We start from the raw sequence: 21,864 nt of genomic DNA on the forward strand, positions 1-21,864 counted from the left end.
CCCCCTTCCCCTCCCTTCATCTGCTCAGCAAGGACCATGGACCATGTCAAACAATATACAACAGAGAAGAATGCAAATAAACTTTAGTCTGCATAGCCCAGCAAAGCAGTTAGCCGCCCACTTGCAAGATACTTAACTCTTGTACACATGATACACAAAGAACGCTAGCTACTTTCACCAATCCCTTTAGACCAAAAAAAAAAAAAAAAAAGCAAAAGAACTGATCCTTGTCTTTCTATCTGTGAGGTTGCAGTAGTTCCTTCTGCTAATAAAGGAGCTTTTCCCATGATGCAGTGTGATAAGGATTGGCCTACATGTAGTCCAGAAAGCCACCGCCGATGTTTTCTTGATTAGGTGTCTTATCTTCCATTGAACTGCATCTGATGAAGATTGCTGACAGCATAATGGCTGGGAAAACATCGGACAGCTCCATAAAATGGCAGCTATGTTATGACATGTCAGCCAGGACCTGGTGGATGGTAAGTTTGATGGGATCCCATTTTTTTCCACCCGCCCGCCCCCAAACTTTCCGCCCCCCTGCTTTATTGTTCCATGCACATGTTATAAAGTTCCCTGCCTGCAGAAAGTTCAAGCTGAAGTTGTGGGAGCCTGCGGTGGCTCCGCACACCAGTGTGCGAGATAGGATTTCCCCGCTATTGTGGCCAGGGACATAGACCTGCTTTTTTAAAAAAAAGGCAGTGTGAGTTTTTGTTCACTTCTTGAAAAAAAGAAAAATGCAAATGGTACAGTTGGCCCTGGGCTGGCTGGTGTGAAATGTATGGAGGTGGGACAGTCAGTGGGGGACTGGAGCCTTCTTGCCTAATTGTTCTTGCATTAGTCTTAGAACAGGGTAATGTAGTTGTTTCTGCAGCTTCTCTGAATAATGATTTAGATAGTGTATTGTATCATGTTGTGTGCGGTTCCCTCATCAGTATGCGACTGTCCCCCACGCTTCGCCTTAATTTGGAATCCACCTCCCTTTCAATGAATACTGTAACTGGAGCAACCACTGATTACTATGCTACTCAGTGTAATTAAATTTAGTTAATGAGGATATGCATATTCAGTTCATTATTTTTCTTTGCTCTGGCAAATGTGTGTGGGTTTGTTGTTGCTGGGTTTTTTTTTAATCCTCATATTTGTCCAGCTGCAAATTTGGGGAAGAGAAAAAGCAGCATAAAAATTCAGGACATTGATGAATCCGGTGATTCAACTTTAAAAATAATATTGGGAGGAGAGAAGTTGTAATGTTCTTTAATCAGAATGCTGGGATTCAAGGCTCTGGTTTTGGGAGAGGAAACCTTTCAGATCAAAAAAACTGCTACATGAAAAATTTCAATCTACTGATTTCTGTTTTGTGGACAATGGTCTCTTGTATGCAATAGTCGTGACATGAATGGGCAAACCTTCTGCAGGGAGGCATTCCAGTATGAATATTAAATTCATTCTTGGGTTAATTCATCTGAGCATTTATTGCCGTTCTTTTTCTTTCTTTCCTTCCTTTCTTCCATTTCTTTCTTTTCCTTTCTCTTCTTTTCTTCCTCTCTTTCTTTCCCTCTGCCCCTTTCATTTACATCTTGACTGCTTTTTGCTTGCTGGCTTTGATAATTATTATGCTTACTGCAAGGGCTGTTTTCCCTCAATTAGTACAGTGTGAAACAATGGGCACTTTATTCTAGGTAGAGAGGGCTATGGCCAGCCCAGCCCTGGTGGTCAGCCCATCTCCCGTGTCCAGATGAAAGAGAGCACCTTCCGATTAGTCCGGGCTTCTGGCGCTGCTAGGCAAGAGGGTTTCTTATTAATGTGTTTGAATTTCCCGAAAGGTGGATGCTGTGCTGTTGCTTCTGGGCTCTTCCTGAGAGCTCAGTGTGCAGAAGTTTCCCTGTACACTGCAGCTCTTCCCTGCGCCTTCTCACCAATGTGAGATGTGGCAGCCTGCGGGAAAACTTTTCCGCCGCTGCTACTTGTTGCTGTTTTCAGTTTCAGAGAGAAAGGCCAGTTCCTCAAGGAAAGACAGAAGCCTCTCTCTCTCTTTCTCTCTCTCTCCCTCCCTCCCTCCCTCCCTCTCTCTCTCTCTCTCTCTCCCCATTTCTCTCTCTCTCCCTCTCCCTCCACCATTTTACTCCAGTTGGAGTACATTTTACAAGTGATAGAAGCTCTACGGTGGCAAATGTTCATTGATGGTTGTAGCTGTCAGACTTTCGCACTGGTTTGTGCATGGGTGCAGTGAACTCTTAAAATAACTGGCAGATATTTGGAGAAAGATATTGCAAAATGAGTATGTAAAAGATTTGCTCGACATGACTGTACCAAGGATTGGAAGTGGTGTTTGAATCGTTACTGTGCCTCTTCACTATCATTTTAGAACGTTCCCAGAAGTGAGTTTTAAAATCAATGTTTTTACTAAATGAAACATTTCTTTTCTGTTGGAAAAAAAAGTCAGAGGTTTTACTCTAACTTTTTTTTTTATACTTAAAAACTGAGATTCACATGCGTAGACTGAGATAATCACTGTAAATATTTCGCCCTTAAGCTTCATCATTCTGGTTCTGTGCAGAGAGATCTTAGCTTCCCAAGAGAACTATGTTGTGAATACTATTGTTAAAGGTTTGTGTAAGCTGATTATTCATTTTTTTAAAACGTATGTTCTTTTATTGCCTGAGAAGATGCAGAATGGGTATAGGGACAGGTTCAGAGGTAAAATATTCAGTGAAAAATGTTTTCATAAATTATTTTCATATTTTACCTTCGTTAGGTTACATGAATAATATGTAAGTTTCTTATTAAGGACAATTCAGTTTTAATAAGCTTGGTTAACTTGGGAAAAAATATCTAAGCAGTTAATATGTTATGTGTCATTGAAAACTTGGAATGACATGATTCATGGAAAACCTAATTAATTAAACTAAATTATTGCTTATTGTTAATAATATATCAGAAGAGGGAGGAAAGTGCATGCGAGCTACTTTATACCATGATTCCCCTGTTTTGGATTTAAGGAATAATTTTAAAAGGTGTTTTAAGATTCTTTACAAACTAGTTTATTGTGATTCTTCTCTCACCATGACATTGCTTCTTTTATTTTTAAAATTACTCTGGGACTTTTGTGTAAGAAAGGATATTGTATCCTTATTTGGCTTAATCAAATGAAGTTTTAGTAACCAAATCCTGAATTCCAAAGCTACGGTGTTCAAGTATCCTGGCAATTGCTTCCTGACTTATTGTCTGTTTCACTTAGATTCTCTTATTGTGTGACAATGATCATAAATTCTACTTGACAGGGAAAAAACCCAAACAAGACGTAGTTGTCCAATTCTACATCTGTTTTCCTTCCTAGATAGGCATGTTTTAGTAAAACAGAGGGAGGAAAAACATTTTATTGAGACAGCTAAAAATAAACAAACACAAGAAGAGCGAGTTCGTGTGTGTATGTTGAGTATGTACATACATGCAGTTTTTTTAATAAGGCAACCATGTATGTTTTACTTCTTTAGATTATTTTGCCTGTTAGTTCTTTCAAGGAGAAAAATCATGTAAGCAGTTTAAATTACAGTTGGTTGGCTATATTTAGAGCTCTGTTGATGACCTTTCACGTTATTTAAAAGGAAATACCACTTGGAATGTATTAAAGATGTGTCTTATAAATAGCACTGTTTCATTAATGGTTATTGATGATGCTGTATGTTTCCTTTTGAATTACTGAAAAAGGAAAATTTAAAAAAACAATTTTTGGACTTTCCATTCTATTTTGTACTGCTTATTTAAAGCTCTCCTTGAGACTTATTAGAACTTCTTTATTAGCTATTTAAAACTTCAGGGTAACGGGTATGCACCAGACATTATTTTTTTTTTCTAAATTTCATAAGACTAATCCTTTGATCCCACAGAACCAGGACAGAACATTTGTAAATTTACCTTAATCATGAAAGACAATTATATAAATATTAATCCATAAAATTAATTCAGAAAACTAATTGCTAGTCTGAGACTTGAAATTCTCACGGTCTCGTAAATATTAATCAAAGAAAACAGGCAGGTAAACATAAAAATTTAACCCGTTCTCACATTATCAAAGGCACAAAGGTGGTTCTTGGTTGAATACCAATGAATCTAGTTGGATGTAATATACTTTTAATTTTTCTTGAAAGAAACTAATTTTCTTTTTGAGAAGTTGATGTGTTAAAATATGATACTTTTATATCATTTTATCATTTGGTTTAAGACAATACTAATAAATTTATCACTGTTTTAAAAGTCAAATTCTGCTCTCCATACAAATTTTAATTAAATGACTTGACAACAAACATCAATATAGGTACAGTGACATTGAAGAGACTGTTTTCACGGCAAATATTTCTCTAAAGTCTTTGAGAAGTTGAGGTGAACTTAGGTTTACTATTAATTATTTTTAACTGAAAATCCTAAAATTAATGTATCTTCTTACAAATGCTAGAACTAGTATATGTTACAGTCGGTATTTTATTTTACTTCACCACAAGCAAGAATTCCTAAACAATCTGATTAATATGCTAAAATTATATATGAAAAAATTCCTGCCTAGTCTACTAACTATATTCACACTCCTTTGTAACCTACCAGCTATGCAAAGGTATATCTGAAAAATCAAAATTCAATATTTATTTAATTTTGAATTTTATTTTATTTCCTTTAGAAATGGAATAGAAACTAATACACACCATACAGATAATAACCATGTCAACTAGTTGCCTGAAGATATTATGTCTATACGTTGAATCTATTTCCAGAATTAAAAGCTATGACACTTATGTTTCATTTAACAAATATTTGTTAAGAACTTACTATATGCCAGATAGTGTTCTAGATGCAGATACAAACAAGCTATGTCTCCATGTTGGAATTAAACCCATGTCCCAATGTTATAAGCAGGGGATACTTGTGATATTAGTAAAGGCTTCTGAATGATTTCTGTTTCCTCCATAGTGTTGGTAAACATGTAGACATTACATTTTCAGATTCGTCACTCATTGTCCAAGGTAGTTAATACATCTTTTCAGTACTCTCTCTTAGTCTTGTAGGTAAATGTTAACATTACCATTACCTAAGCCATCTCCTGTGCAGTTAATGATGTGGGTAAAGACTAATAGTTTATTAAATATCAGTTCCTGAGTCAAAAAACAACAATAATGATGATGGAGATGTCTGAGTGAAAAAAAATGATTTCAGCATCTGTAAATAATGTTCTTACTTTGTCAATATTTCAAATTTTATCATAGGTAGATTGCACTTTTTTATTACACATCTTCCATACCTATATTCTTTAGTGATATGTTTTCATTTGAAATACCACTTTAGCATATTTAAATAAAACTAAACTGTATGGAAGATGTAGCTAGATAAATACAAATACATTAACGTTCTTCCAAGACACTTTTATCTCAGAAAGATTTTTATTTCATTTTCTATGATATCTTTTCATTTACATGCTTGCATAACAAATTCAACCTATAAACTTTGGATAAGGAAAATATCCTTTGGATCCTATCTTAATAAAGAGTGATCAGATGTTTATTAATTTAATCAGAGAGTAAGGAAACACAAGTGCCTGTCTATCCTTTTTTCCTGCTCTTTTTTGGAAGCAAGGGGTCATGTTCTCAAGGAGTGTTATCTCTTCAATCTATGAGAAAGCTGGTGTTGATTTTCCAGTTTAGAGACTAGTCAACAAAGAGAGATATATGACGCACACAACGTCATTGAAACTACAGTGTATTTATGGAACATGGCTGAATGTTGTCAAGGTAGTGTCAAGGTAGTGACCTTTTAGGCATTTTTTAATTCCTTGAGATTATTTTGTGACATTTTCTATAGTATGTTTATAATATATATTCTGAGGGGCTGAGAAAGTGAACTTGGATATACAAAAATATACCAGTAAAAATATACCAGGCCAGTGAAAGAGAATTACCTTCCTCTGTTGCATCTCAATGTGCAACACAGGGTAATGCACTTCAGTGCAAAAGTTCTTTTCACAACAAGTTCTATTAAGGTCTATGTGTAGCTATCCTATGTATTTCACTGACTAAGCATTTAAAATCTCATTGCATTTTAAGTGCTTAGCAAAGAGCCAGGATAAAATTCAGTAAATGTTAGTTATGATCATTATTGTCATTTCAACTTACACTTAGCATGTTTTATAATGGGGTATAATGGACAGCTTTGATAATAATTTTCATTTCTTACTGCTCTAACATAAATTTCAACCCAGCACCTCTCTAAAAAATACCTTTATTCAGAAAGCAGCTGTTTTTTTTTTAACTTTTCACTACTGTGCTCATTTTCTGAGGTTATAACATAATGGATATGTTTATGAGCACAGGGTTGAATCCTGGGAAATGTAGATTTGGTGACCTCTGGCAAACGAATTTGCTCCTCTCACGGCTGGTAGAACCAGCTGTGAAGTGCAGATAATCATACTCATTACTTGTTGCTCCGACCTGTCGTGAGGATGAATGAGATGGCATCAGTGAGGCACCTGGTGATTGCATTGTAAATCCCAAGTTCACGGTACAAGGGGCTACAACAAGCTGTGACTAAACAGACTCTTAGTTTGAACACTTAGTAGGTGCTCCAAAAATACATAGGGTGGATTAAGTAAATGTAACTCTAGCATTTCCTATGGGGCTTTCATAACCATGTTGATTTTTTGAATTCATCTAAACTTTTCTGGTGGGAACCACGTACATTAAATGAATCCTAAAAATACAGTATTTTTCATTGCAAATTGTAACAAATTTCTTAAAAGCAGAGCCTCCTGAAGTATTTCCTTGGGCTTAGCAAGATTCAATGGCCAATGTTACATATTAAGGTAATTTTAAACATTAAATACTACGATTTTAAAGGCAAAAGACTTAATCAATGTTTCTTAAGGGCCTCCTATTTGCCAGGTGTTTGCTGGGTACTCGGCGGGGGGCAATTTATATCTGTCATCTCATTCAGTCTTCAGCATAGCACAGTGAAATAGGAATTATCAGCCCGTCTTTACAGATGGGACCACTGGACTTTGAGGTTAAGAAACTTACTGAAGTGGATGCCATTAATGCGGGATCGGGGGGGTTTTCTGTTCCGCCTCGTCCAGAACCCAACAGTCGACTGTCTCATCCAGTGACCTGGGTTATGGCTCATGATTTGTGACCACGGTCGTGTATTCTGCCATTGCCTCCTCTGCACCTGCCTGCCCCTCCAGCTTTGAGCCCGACCTCTTTCCAAGGCTCAGCTCTCCCTGTGCGTCCGGTGGGTCAGCTCACTCCCCCTCGAGCTGAGTCTGAGAATTCTACAGCTCTGGGATTGGAGGTGGCTGAAGTCTTTGGAAATGTGATTCCGTTCATCTTTCCTCGAGACAATTAGACTCGCTCTAGTCATAAGCCATCTGGGGGAAATTTTTTGAAAAGAAATTGGCAAGCAAAGCATTTCCATTTTCAAGTTTTGATATCTGTTTACCTCATGGGGTTTTTGTGAGGCTCCAATGAGATAATGTAAAATAAACGACTTAAACTGTAAAATGCAAAACTAATTGAAGGTACACATATTATTATCTGGTGGTTTTAAATATGAGTAGGTGAAGAAAAGTTTCCCAGAATTTTGCCAGTGTTCTGGAGCTTGAGATAATGGTAAATTTCCACCAGGTACAGAGAAAATGCTAGCTGTCTAAAATGCTATGTGATGCTCTTTGCAAATTCTACTGCTAAACTCAGAGGGCTTAATCCTTCACATAACAATGCACTACTAGTTCACCAACATCCCATGCAATAGCAGTGATAATAATACCCACCACCTCCTTTTGTATATTTAATGAGAAGACATGAAATAAGGAAAATTTCCCAGGGGTCATCTGTACCATCTTGCAGTTCATCTCTTAGATTTTTCATTGATATAAGCTTGTTCTTTGGACCACAAAACTCAGATTATAATAATTCTTTGATGAAGTTATTACTTTAACTCACACTTAGCATGTATTATAATGGGAATGATTTAGCTTGTCCCATAATGCAACGGACAACACAGTATGCTGTAAATGGGATTTTTTTCTCTCATTTTCACGATTGTTAGAAGTAACTATATCATCAGCAACTGTTTAAACTGAGACACCCTAGCATTACTGAATATGTTTTTATGCTGTGTGTAACCTGTGACTATTCCAATACAAATGAACCTACTTTTTTATGACATTTATTATGTATGAATATAAGATTTGTCTTATTTAGTTGCCCAGATGTACAACCAAAATTATAAGCCCCAAGAGGATGGGCACCAGGTCTTATTTACCAAATCTAAACAGTATTTTGCACATAAAAGTCCCTTAATAAATAATTGTTAAATTGCCTCAAGACTATTGCTAACCCATTTTACTAAGAGACACAGTAAGTTCTGAGTTGATCAATGATGGGCTTCTAATCTGTAGCTCAAGTTATGAACACCACACTGCCCTTTTCAAGATGAAAATTAAATGTGCTAGAAGCATATAGGAATTATGGTGAAATTAGCAGCAAAGTTTTAAAGCTGAGGGTGAGAGTTGGAAGAAGGCCCAGAAGCTAAAAGCAGCAAAATTATATTTCCCTTCCAGCAGACAGTCTCATGGTTGTTACCAAGTGGTAAGGCAGTAGGGGAATAAACCTTTGTTGTCCACATCCACAATCTCCTATTTTCTCAACTCTACTTTTACCATAGTGTCTAAGATCTTTCAGGGGTCTACAAAATTAGAGATTTTGGGAAAGGCTAATAATGTATTTTGAGGGGTAAATGACCAAAGCAAGGAGACTTTGGAATAAGTGAACTTTTTGTTTAAAAAAAATTTTTTTTGACTGCATTGGATCTTCATTCCTGCACGTGGGCTTTCTCTAGTTGTGGCGAGCGGGGGCTACTCTTCGTTGTGGTGCGCGGGCTTCTCAATGCGGTGGCTTCTCTTGTTGCGGAGCACGGGCTCTAGGCACGCAGACTTCAGTAGTTGCAGCAAGCGGGCCCTAGAGCGCGCGGGTTTCAGTAGTTGTGGCTCGCAGGCTTAGTTGTTCCACAGCATGTGGAAGCTTCCCAGACCAGGGTCGAGCCCATGTTCCCTGCATTGGCAGGGGGATTCTTAACCACTGTGCCACCAGGGAAGTCCTGTTTAATTTCTTATTTTTGATGAAATAAGTTTCATTTAAGAGGATTGATTATTTTCCCACTCTGTTTCAATCACCTTTCCATGTGTGTTACCTTTATTGTAATGTTGGAAAAGGCCTCGGTTGTGGGTTGGCATTTTAACATCTGGTGTTTGAGTGAGGACTCAGGGAAACACACTGAGAATAACTAAAACCTAAAATGGAATTAGTAGATTAGGAGGGACATGGGTCTTTGGGAAAGTGAGAAAGAAGGTACCCAAGCACTTGTTAAGATGTAAAGGTTTCTAAATGATTTTGAGAAGGAGGTAAAGTGAAAAAAAATCATCTATTTAGACTGGGCCCTTTTCAAACACTGTAAGTCTATGTCTAAATGAAAACGAGAACATTGCTTGCCAAAGCCAGCACTGGGAGTGCTGCTCCAGTATTAGAAACTCTGCAGCCCAATCTTCAGAGCCTGGAAGGCTACCCACCCCTCCTCCTAAGACCCCCTTTCCTTGTGCTGCCATAAAGTGAATCTGGGAGAGTATTCTGGAGTCCCCTAGAAAATATTACAGCCATCTCAGCCAGCTACTGCCCCTATATATAAGATTCATTTCCACGTCTAATAGAAACTAGTGACATGACAACTGCTTTTGTTTACTTGCCTCCTCCCATGCTTCCTTTGGGATATTTTAATGTGAAATGACGGTAGAGAGACATGGTAGGAAAAATTGTGGATCATTATTTTTGTTCCCGAACACTCTGATCGCTGCTACAACCAGGAGCACTGTTCTCCCTTCCAAAGCAGAGCCTCTGGCTTGAAGGAGCAGTGGAAGAGCTGTTACTACAAGATAAGTAGTCTTCACTCTACCTTCCAGGTGTCTTCAACTGTTCCGACCAAGTGTCAAGGTTTAATACTGATGCCGACAGCTAATCTGGTGGAGGTTATGCAGAGGAAAGTAAACTTGGATTTCTCAAATGTGGACTTTGGGTAGATACAGATGGAAGAATATGAGACTAAAAATAACATCATATATGTTATAGCATGCATTGCAGAGGACAATGACTCTTGTAACTTTCTAGAGTTACAGGTCATTTGCTATTATTGATAAATCTGAACAACCTCACCAAAGTTCTTTCACCTTGTCTGTAAAATTTCCTCAGATTGTCTCTAAGGAGGAATTGTACAATAGAATACTATGTCATACAATAATGACCAAGACTTTTGAAGAGGCAACAGTGCTTTTATTTATCCATAAGTAGAAGGAATAACCTTAAATTGCCATTTTATTTTTCCAATAAGATATTAATTATCTTATGTGAGGCTATTTATTATTTTGGCACCAAAGATGTTTATAAATGGTACCCCACATAATACAAACAGCATGTTTATGTAGCATGAATGTTCAATCAATTAGTTTACACACGAACGCTGGAATATTGATGACACATGTTAGCTTTTAGTGGAAAAAAGCCAACCGAGCTAATTTGATGCATTGATCCTTGGGACATGCACACAGATGTGAACCTTTGACTTCATCACAAGTGATCTGGCTGACAAACAGTAGCTTGTAATTATTGTTGCGCCATCATAAATTAATTAACAAATCAACCATCAGTTCAGAACCAGCCACATTTGTCGGTTTGGGATGTTTCCCTTCACTTTATCTCCCTCGCAAGTGCTTTTCTTATCAGATGCTTTGAAAACATTGGCTTGTGCAGATTGGCTTTTTTCTAAGCTTTAATAGGGAATTTCAAACAACAGCATGGGTATAGGGAAATTTTGCTGATGTATTGATTAATATTCTCTAAACTCTTGGCTGTAGGACTATCAACCGGTAAAGTGAGTAATTATTGAGCAACCAAAAGGTTTTGGCCAAAGCCATCTCCCCAGGCAAGGAATAAGAAAACAGCATCCCAGTCTCTCAGCAAATAGGCAGCATTTAGGGGCTACATGATTTGTACGGTATCAGTTTTCAACATTGCCCCTAAAGGTACTTCTTTCATTATGTTTCCACGTCTATTCTGTATTTTGAAAGATTCCATTAACTGAGCAAGTTGCCTTTATTGAACTGTGAGTTACTGCATTTTTTTAGACATGACAATCTACCGAGCACCCCTAAGTACCAGCTTTTCCGCTGGGCACTTCGTATATATGATCTTATTTCATTCTTGCAACAACCCTGAAGAGTAGATGTAACTCCCATTTTATAGCAGAAGAAACTGAGGCTCCGAGGATTTAAATAGTTTGTTCAAATTTACACAGCTGGTAACGGGCAGTGTCATGATGAAGAGTCAGGGCATCAGCCCCTCCCGCTACACTAGGACTAACCAGAGACATCAAAGAACGTCTGAACAGCACATTACAACCCATGTTACAACACTGAGTTGATGTAATTCTAGCCAAAGCAAAGGAACTTGACATTTTAGTTAGAAGCCTTACCACTTCTGAAAGGCCTTGTGAAATATTAAAAAATAGTTCTTGGATTGATTATTTTTCCGGCTTTATTGAGATATATCTGACAACATTATATACATTGAAGGTGTACAATGTGATAATTTGATACATTGTATATTATGAAATGATTACCACAATAAGGTTTCTTAACACCTCCGTCTCATAGTTACTTGTGTGTGTGTGTGTGTATGGTGACAACATTTATGATCTACTTTCTTAGCAAATTTCAAGTCTATAGCACAATATTAAGTATAGTCACTATGCTGTATATTAGACCCCAGAACTTATTCATCTTTTAATTGGAAGTTCTTGGATACTTTCCTTTGAATCTAGTGTAGAGAGTTTCAAAAAGGCTGAGAGACTTCTGAATCCTTTGTACTGCTCTGTCCCCTGTTACCTTAGAAGCGTCATCCACTGCTGGGTTAACAGAGTGTTATTACTTTCTTTTGTTTGGCTTCATTTTCTTGTCCTGAATCAATGGGGGCAGTGGAATGACAGTGGCACTGAGAATCAAAAGAACTAGATGGATGTTCCTGAACTGGTCTGTAAGCATAAGGAAGCCATTTAACCTGTGAGTCCTGCCTGCTTCTTTGAGCCATTGTAGGAAGCAAATGAAATGCAGTGGTTTCCAACTTTTATGGGCTTCCCATCATAACCTAGCACACACACACATAAATACATAGAATGAAAATTAAACATTCATAAAATACTCTTTACTCCTAATGCCTGAAATGCACTTTTAATGGTTTTTATTTTAGTCTATTTCATCTTTTTTTTTTTTTTTTTTTTTTTTTTTTTTTGCGGTACGCGGGCCTCTCGCTGCTGTGGCCTCTCCCGTTGCGGAGCACAGGCTCCGGATGCGCAGGCTCAGCGGCCATGGCTCACGGGCCCAGCCGCTCCGGGGCACGTGGGATCTTCCCGGACCGGGGCACGAACCCGTGTCCCCTGCATCGGCAGGCGGACTCTCAACCACTGCACCACCAGGGAAGCCCATCTATTTCATCTTTTTTAAATGAAGGTGCTGTCCAACTAAATTGATATCTTGACCCACTAATGGGTCATGATACCCCGGTTGAAAAACAGTGAGTGAAGGTGAAAGTTCTCTGTTGAGGCTGAATTCATTATCTGCATAGAGGTGCTTCAGAGTCTTGTATTTAGAGGTCTTTTATTATCAGAGCCCCACCTTTTAAAGGAATTTCATACTCATTAGAAGAGAGTGATTATTTGGGTGCCTGCAGTCTTGCTCTGTCCCAGTGTAGAACATTCCACTGGGGTGTTTCTCCTCTGAGCTGCTCTAAGGATAAAAGAATCAGCCCTTGGAAGAAGAACAGGAAAGGCTCAAAGGAGGTGATGGCTACTGGGCTGGGTCCATATTTATAATGCATGTTGAAATCTTATCTTCATCAGAGAATTAGCACAACAGAATGGGCCCTCATTTTGCAAATAAGGTGATGGAATGAGATGGAAGAATGTGAGGGGGGAAAATAATGTGTACAGACTTTAATGTTTAATTTCCCACTGAAAACATAAAGAAATGTCCTTTTGGTAAAAATCAAAGAAGACGGATAGAACAGGTGTTTTCCTAAAGAATTTTCTTTCCCCTGAAATTTTTAGTAGAAGGAAATCTGAGGTACTATGTAAGGTAATACCTTTTGCACTTTACATAACCTCATATGGAATGGATGAAAGTTAGAAAGTATAAATATTTTCTTTAGAATATGGAAACTTCATATTCTCACCAATCTGCATTTTATAATATTTATAATGTAGAGAACTGAGGGGCAGCTAAAATTAAAATGCAGGAGAGTATAGGATATAAAAATAGCTTTTAGAGGGTATTTCAGATTATGTTGGGAGTCAGAATGGCATGCATTTGCAAAAGCCATTAAGAGTCCGGACTTCCAAGGCCAGACTACCTTACCTTTGGGATCAAATCCCAAATATGCTATCAACCAGCTGGATACACTTAGGTGACTTCGCCTCTCTGTGGCGAATAGTCAATTTCCTTGACTATTATATATGGGGATGGTAGCAGGATCTGCTCTTAAGGCTTGTTGTGAGGATTCAGTGAGTTGATATACATAAACCTGCCCAGTATACAGAAAGTCTTCATGTTAATATTGATTATTGGCTGCATATAAAATATAACTGCAGTGCTTTCCAATAAATAAATTCTACACATAAGGAAAAACAAAAAATAAGGTTAAAAAGTAAAATCAACCCCTCCTTCCCACCAAAAAAGCCACAGAAACTACATGTTGGAGAAATGATTCTTAGCAATCAAGTCAGTGACTTCAGTTCCCGAAAGACTCTGCTCATCAATTGTTCTGACAAAGTGATTTCTCCTAGATTCTGAGCTCCTGTCCATTTTAGTCTATGTACGACTAGTATCACTGATTTCATTTTTTCCCTGAACTCAATGGTAAATTTCTGGAGAAGAGATCATGTTTTACGTGGCCTCATGTTTCTTCACTTGACTTCTCTCCCACCCCCCGTACCCTTGTTCAGAGGGTCATCTAGAAGACCTGTTGAATGAACTTGAGCTTGCCTTAAGTGCCAGTTTCTTAGCCCATCATTAGTGCTTTGGACACACAATTTATACATTTTATAAATATCTAATAATGTATTAAATAATAATACATAAATGTATTTTAAAAAGCCCGTTCTGCTTTTCATAGAGACGCCCCTAAACACATACACCACTTACAAATCAGCTGTGCTCTAAAGTGCACTAGACGGCAGTCACTAGAAATTCTGTGACATGCGCAGTAGGTCCTCAAAGGACCCATCAAAGACAGTTTCACCCACAGTGTACCAGGTGCAACAGTGGCTCCAGGCAACCAGGGCCAGGAGCACAACACCTTTCCATTTCAGGGGAAGGGCCCTTCCTCCTTTCATCAGTCCCTTTCTGTCAGGGGAGAAGGAATCCCCCATCGCTAAGGGAGTGAGAGTAGACTCCACTACTCTCATCCAGAGAGGGGAGCTGAGAACCAGCAAGATGGCCTATTATCCTATTATCGACAAGGAAGGGAAGGAAGAAGCTTTCCTTCCTCTATGACTTGGTTTCCCCTTCTCTCCATCTTCCTCTCTCTGGGTTTCTTCCCGTGCCCCTCTTGAGCCCAGAAACTATGGGACGGAGGTAGTGAGGGCTGAAGGTTAAGATTGGAGGTGGACCTAACACACATCTTCCTACTCCACTTTCTTGTTTCTACTCTATTCTTTCTATCCCATCAGTCCATCTGGGATCCCACCACTGGATACTGGATCATGATGACAGCTGGGGAATCTAGGCTATCCAGTTGAATAATAGGTGGTGTTGATTTAAAAAAAAAAAAATGAGATTCTCACCAGCAATGGGCCTCTCACTGGGTGGGGAATGATCACAGAGGTGGGGACAGGAGGCAGGAAAAGAAGTTCCCTTCTCAAGGCAGCTGTGTTCAGCCAACTAGAGCAAGTCAAGAGCTGCCTGTGCCCATAAACACAAACACCTGTTCTTCATTAGTTATCTTGCTCCAAAACATAAGGCCATGGGTTGACAGGTCCTTAGCCTCTATACAGAACATAAATATCTTTGTGATGACCTTGTTGCCAGCGTTTTATCATTTCGAACATCCATTTTACAATGGTTTATAGACCCAAACCTTTGTCTTCCTATTAACACTGCATTTATGACTGCATAAATCTACTCACTGTCAACAAATTTGCACGGAGAATGCAAACAAAAAATGCTATATGAACAAGGCAAACTTCCTTCCCTTCCTCATGGAGCTTACATCGAGTGTAGAGTACAGTGGGACAAGTCCTTTGTTGGTGAGGTATCGGCTGTCATGAAGCTATGTAAAAGAGACACCTAATTCATCTTGGAGGTGGTGTAGTTTCTGCAGAGGCAAAGGAGAGAGGGGAGAAGATTCATTTCTACGGAGGGATCAGCACGTATAAAAGCCCAGTGGCAAGAGAAAGCATGGCTCTTGACCTGAAAATAGCACATAGAAGAAGGCATCATGCTCTAAGTGAGGGCACTTAAATTGAGCAGAAAAATCCACACCAACAGCCCTCTTTTGCTGATTGATTTAATGAAAAAAAAGTCCAGGAACAGGGCCATGGGCTATGAAAACACCCCTACCTATACACCATCCGCACCACGATGACACACACCACACATCCACTGCAGGACAAGGATTTCATTATAGTGCAACTTCACAGACATAGATCAAATGACACAGGACAAGGGTCTAAGCTCAGATGGCTGCTGTTTTCTGCAAGTTTCTGGCTTACCCATCCTATTAGACTGTAGCCAGATGTACTGTGTTACCTACATAATCCTTATCAGCAGCATTCCATCTGTGTCACCCAAGTAGCAGGAATTAGGCAGGCACCCTTTTGGAAAGTGGCCCAAAGGGTACAGAAAGCAGGTACGGCTTGGAGGCATGTAACCCACGTCCCTCCAAGCCGGGAGAGAAGAAAAACACATTGAATTTCTGCCCCAGATACTCACTTGAATTTCTCCTGCATTCCAGAGAGAGGTTGGTGGGGGGGAAATTTAGAGGTTAGCTGTGGGCCTCGGAGTGATGATTACTTTGTAATGGAACAAATTAAATTACGTGAAATTTTAGATGCTTTCCCCCTGCCCTAGGGGCTCCCAATCTATTTAGGGGTAGTCAGGAAGAGGGGACCTTCACAACAGCTGCTTAGCTGCTTGAGCTCAGAGAGGAAAACCATAATTTGTCTGTAATCCCTAATGCCAACAGTTGTTCATTAAGAACCAAAACTAATGTAATCTTGATTATTTGCTCAGATTTCTACTCTATCATGTTTTGTACATCTGGCAGGCTAATGTAATTTTCCTCAGAAACCCAAAGCAATCTGGTGCTCAGACAACACCATGCAGATTTAGGTAAATTCCAGGCTCAGATTAGCATAATACTAACTAATCACGAATATCATTTGCATTCATTAGAGTGTTGGGGGAAAAATTGTTTCTAAATGGCAGAAAATTGAAAGAAAGATTAAGGGCAAGGGCTTGAAAATCCTGTTTGGCTTGATGCAACTATATTACAGCTGATTTTTCTCTTACAAGCCCTAATATTTAATGTGGAAGTATTAATTAGAGTATTGGAAAAAGATTACATCTAATTGGAAGAAAACTAAGAGAGATTAAGGATGAGGCATATAGAGTTGCTTTTGCTTCATTCAAGTGTGGAACAGATAATTTTCCATGCAATGCCAAGGAGCTTAAAGGTGCAAAAGATAGGGTGATTAATTTTTCAGAAAGAGCCAAGCCCTTTTTGGGAGATAACAGAGAAATATGATTTCTTTCCCTCATGAAGTAACAAGTTCTTGGTCAGTGCCTTTGTTTTTATGATCAAGGAAGGAAGATAACAGAATTAAACTCCTAAGTCTGAAATACTCCCCAATGAAGGTGAAATCCCATAAAGCCCCCACACTGGGAAAACCGAAAAGTCATGGTAATAGATCCCAAATGTTGTACTGATTAAGAAAAAACAATACTAAAAAGATCTCAACCCCAACTTTCTGGTGGTTAAGCTCTTTTCCTTGCAACTTCCCAGGTCCAGCCATTTGGCAGGAATGGAATTGGTTGCAGGCTGTGTGCTGGGGCCGGTGCCGGACTGTGGTTACAGGCAATTGCCTGTAAAGCCTGTCTCCCCGCAGCTCGGCTGCTGTGCGGCTATATTCGGCGCTGGTTTCCTGAGGGCTCGGAGCAGGTGCTTGCCAATGGCTTTGGCTCTCCCCTCTGACAGATGAGCAAGGCGAGCTCTCATCCCTGGTGAGAAGCCAGCTGAGCAGCCATCAGCAGACATGCCTATGAATGTCCAGGCTGGCCTAGCTGCTTGTGGAAGCCTGAGTGCTGGGGATTCAGGCTTTGGCCTCAGTATGGATGGGGTTCCAGGCAGTTGGGTATAGGGATTCGTTACTGAAAGTGTGGTCCAGGGATCAGCAACTTTAGCACTGCCCAAAAGCTTGTTGGAGATGCAGAATCTCAGGCCCCTCCCTAGTCCCACTGAGTCACAATCTGCATTTTCACACGATCCCTGAGAGAGCCATTAACATTTATGAAGAACTGGTGTGTGAGATACCAGGCCTCAAGCATTTAGGGGCATAACTATCACACCTGAGAACTTGTTACAATTCCCATTCCTGGACTCAAGATTCAGTTTCAGGAGGTCTGAGGAAGGTAGGGTCACTGGCACCATGTTAGAGAAACTTCTGGGTAGAAGAACAAGCACGGATTCAAGGCCATCTTGCCAAATGCGTTAGTGGAAAGTTGCTTGAAAAATCTAAGTCTCAAATGCCTCATTTTTAACTTGGGGGAAATAACTCCATTTTAGAGGGTGGTCATGAGAAATGAGTGACCTTAGGAAGCATAATGTGTCAGCGTGGCATCCTGTGCATTTTCAGCCCCTCAGAGATGCTGGCTCCCTTTCTCCTCTGCTTGGCTTCCTCCATCTGAGCCCTTTACATTTCCCCACCCCATGTCCTTCCCCATGTCCCCCAAGTTCCTACCTTAGCGGTAGCTGCCCAGTGTCTCTTACACCTTCACCTGTCCAGTTCTATCCTTCTGGCCAAGTCTCCAAACTCCAAGCTTCTTCTAAATCCTTCTAAAATGTATCTGTCCCGTAGCCTATTCTGTTCTCTCCTAAACTGGAAGATGACTCAAAGCTAATCGCTAAGATTGAAATCTGCCATTTTTGTTTTGGACTTGGGAAAGAATGTCTTTATCCAGTGGCTCTCAACCATGGCTACACAATAGAATCATCTGAAGATCACTTTAAAAATGCCCAAGGTCCCTGCTCTACTGAGATTCTGATTCATCTGCCTGGCATGAGACCCAGCCTCCATATATGTTTTAAAATTCCCCAGGTGGTTAAAAATGAGCAGCCAAGATTGAGAACTAGCACCTTCAGGAAAGGAATCGAGGAAGCCAATAAAAAGGATATTTTAGCTCAGAAAGACCTTTCAGCACACATCAGATCAGACCATTTTGGCCAGCTCTTCAGTGAAATGGGTGCTAAGTGTTCACCCACGTCTCATTCGGTTGTCCTTCATCCCCTTTTTTAGGTTTTTCATGAGAAATTCATCCTGGAATTAGCTTTAGAGGCGAGGTCCTCTTCTTTGTTAAGTTGCTTAAAAGACCTGTGAGAAAGCCATTTCCTCTTTCATAAATGAATCTAGGAATATTAGGAATATCTCTTCAGTACCTGAGTAATTCCACAGTGTCTTTCTCCTGTTTTCTGAAAACTAGTCTCTGGAAGAGAACCAAGCAGGTGTGCAAACCCAGGAAGATGGTGAACACGTGGGTGTGCATTTTCACTCCAAAGATAAAACACGTAATATGAAACTTAAGTATAGCATCATAGTGGAGGAATTGCAGGATTGGATAACAGACCAACATAGATCAGATTTCTGCATTCCCATGTTAGAGCTCTGAAAGCAACCACGCCATCAACACAATGTCTGGCAATGTTCAATAAATGTAATTCACTTCCTCCTTCATCCATCTACCTCAAAAGCTACATTGCCATAAATTTTATAGGCTAAATTCTCGAGCTGTAGGACAAAAAAACTGGCAATTAATAAAAATTATTAGAGACCTAATAACTGAAGTAAATAGGATTCAGAGTAAAAGTGCAAATTGTTTAAAAAATAAAAAGGTTGCATAATACATATTTATTCAACATTTACTATGTGTCAGTCACTATTATAATTATTTTGCATATATTATCTCATAATTCTTTCAAAAATCCTGAAGTTAGTATGATTATTTTCCTTTTACATATAAACAAACTGAGGCACAGAGAGGTCAAGTAACTTTCTCAAGGCCACACAGAGAATAAGTGATGGAGATGGATTTGAGATAAAACAATCTAGCTGCAGGATTTGCATTTTTCACCAGTATCCTGCATTTAGTATCAAAACTTACAAGGTTTAGTCAAATCATAGCCAAACAAAAACTATAGCTTTTCATTCTTTTTCATTTCTATTTTTATTTAAAATTAAAAGAAATGAATTAAGCCTTTACATAGGGAGATGGGGGTGAAAACAAAATAAGCCTAAAGAGAGTTTCCACAGGAATTTTTTTTTTTAAAGAAGAAATTAATGATTTAGAAAGAAGAAAACTATAGAATGAAAAAGAGTTGGTCCTTTGGGGAGAAAACTAGAGAAAACAATAATAAATGTATAAAGATAGGGTTAAGAGGTATTTTTTTTAATTTATTTATTTTTATTTTTGCTGTGTTGGGTCTTCGTTTCTGTGCGAGGGCCTTCCTAGTTGCGGCAAGTGGGGGCCACTCTTCATCGCGGTGCGCGGGCCTCTCACTATCGCGGCCTCTCCTGTTGCGGAGCACAGGCTCCAGATGCGCAGGCTCAGCAGTTGTGGCTCACGGGCCTAGTTGCTCCGCGGCATGTGGGATCTTCCCAGACCAGGGCTCGTACCCGTGTCGCCTGCATTAGCAGGCAGACCCTCAACCACCGCGCCACCAGGGAAGCCCATGAGGTATTTTTAATAATAAAAGGAATGTTTTATAAATTTCTGTGTGGGCATGTTTGAAAGTCTACATGGAACAGATGTTTTTTAAGGAATATATAAGCTACCAAAAATTAGGTCTGGAAGTATAAAACCTAAGCAGTCATATCATCAGGAACCCCCTTTTAAAAGTTAACATAGATTTTTTTAACTAAAAAAAACACTTGGCAATTGACTTTATAGAAAAATTCTTTTAAAGTTTCTAAGAATCTCCATGTTGGGAGCATATAAAATATGGAAAGCTATTCAAATCATTTTATAAAGCTAGCCTAGCTCTAATGCTAAAACAAGACAGAGAAAGGAAGGAAGGCAGGAAAGAAGGAAGGGATGGAGGAGGAGGGAAGGAAGGTAGAAGGAAAGAGAAACAGAGGGAAGATAGGAGAAAATTTACTCCAATTTAATTTATAAATAGGGATGCAAGAAGCGAAGTAAAATATTAATATGTTGGGTCCAGCACTATATTAAAAGCATAATAAGTTGGTGAATCAAATAGGGTTTTTTTTTTTCCCTATAGGGATTTGGGGTTAGTTTAATGTTAAGACGTCTACTGTTTAGTCCACTACATCAGTAGTTCAAAAGAGGGGAAAAAATCATATAATCATCTAGATACATGCCAACAAAGGTCTACCTAGAAATAGGAAGACACTTTGTTAATATTATCAATATCTGGCTCGAAGTAATAGGCAGAAATCATACATAATAACACTGTTGAGCAAAATTTCCTAGAGTGTGTTTTCTAAAATAGTTGTCCCTCTGAAATCTACAAATGCTCTTCAAAATTAAGATTCTACACCAAATGCATCTAGGAAACATTTCATACTTTGGCTTCCTCCTGAAGTTTCACCAGCCACATATACATAGGCTTTGAGAAGTTTTTCCTTAACTGTTCAGACTATGGAAACTTTTCCAGATCATTTCTTAGGACTACTGCTCCTCAGAGGACATCTTGAAAAATACTGAGTAAGAAAACATGATGGGAAGAAATTTCCTTCACAATAGTAATACATATGTGAAATAATTAGGAATAAACTACACTAGTAAGGTACAAGGTGTAGGTGAAGAAAAGTACAAATTTTACTGAGAAACTCTTTAAAGACTTGATTATAGACAATCTAAATCTTTATTCTTAGATGAAACACTGACAATAGGGCGTTTTAGATCAATGGAGAAAGATAAACTACATAATAGATGGAGATGGGCAACTGGAAAACTATTTTTAAAAAATCAGTAGTTGCATCCAAAGAGTTATGCCATACACTAAAATAAAATATTAATGGCTAAAGAGTAAAAACCAAGAATTAAAGAAAAAACGTAAAAGAAACTATAAAACAACAAGGGAAAATGTGAATATTTGTCTAAGTGTATCATAAAAGCAAAATTCACAATGGAAAAAGTCAATAAAGTTGATTATATAAAAAATATAATGATATATACATATAAATATAAACAATACATTTATATATAATAAATATATATTAATTTACAATTTATATATAAATTAAAATGTGAATGGACAATTTATGTAATAAGAACAATTATAAGATTACTATAAAGGATAATTTGAGAATATTATGAAAAAATGTAAAGAGGTAATACAACACACAAAAAAGAAATGCTAAAGGACAATGAATCCATGGGAAAATCTTTACAAGTATTCAAAGAAATTTAAATTTAACCAGTGAGCAACATTTTCCTCCTAAGTAGTTGGTAAAAAGTGGATGATTCCTAGTATTGGAAGGAGAAAGAGTCCC

The 21,864-nt window shown here is 38.6% G+C and overlaps 1 protein-coding gene across 3 annotated transcripts in view; it reads left to right on the plus strand.

The window, feature by feature from the left end:
• Positions 1-234: 234 nt before the first annotated feature.
• NFIB (nuclear factor I B) overlaps positions 235-21,864 on the plus strand; it is a gene marked incomplete at its 5' end in the record, with an annotated part of 435,190 nt that continues 413,560 nt past the window's right edge. Inside the window, one exon of one of the 3 annotated variants that reach the window (XM_079705896.1) lies at positions 235-479. In XM_079705896.1, coding sequence (XP_079562022.1) covers positions 384-479 — 96 coding nt within the window. The remainder of the gene's footprint in view (positions 480-21,864) is intronic. The other 2 variants (XM_079705897.1, XM_079705901.1) reach the window with 2 other exon arrangements.

The sequence above is a fragment of the Hyperoodon ampullatus genome (assembly GCF_949752795.1).
Source record: "Hyperoodon ampullatus genome assembly, chromosome: 6".
NCBI lineage: Eukaryota > Metazoa > Chordata > Mammalia > Artiodactyla > Ziphiidae > Hyperoodon > Hyperoodon ampullatus.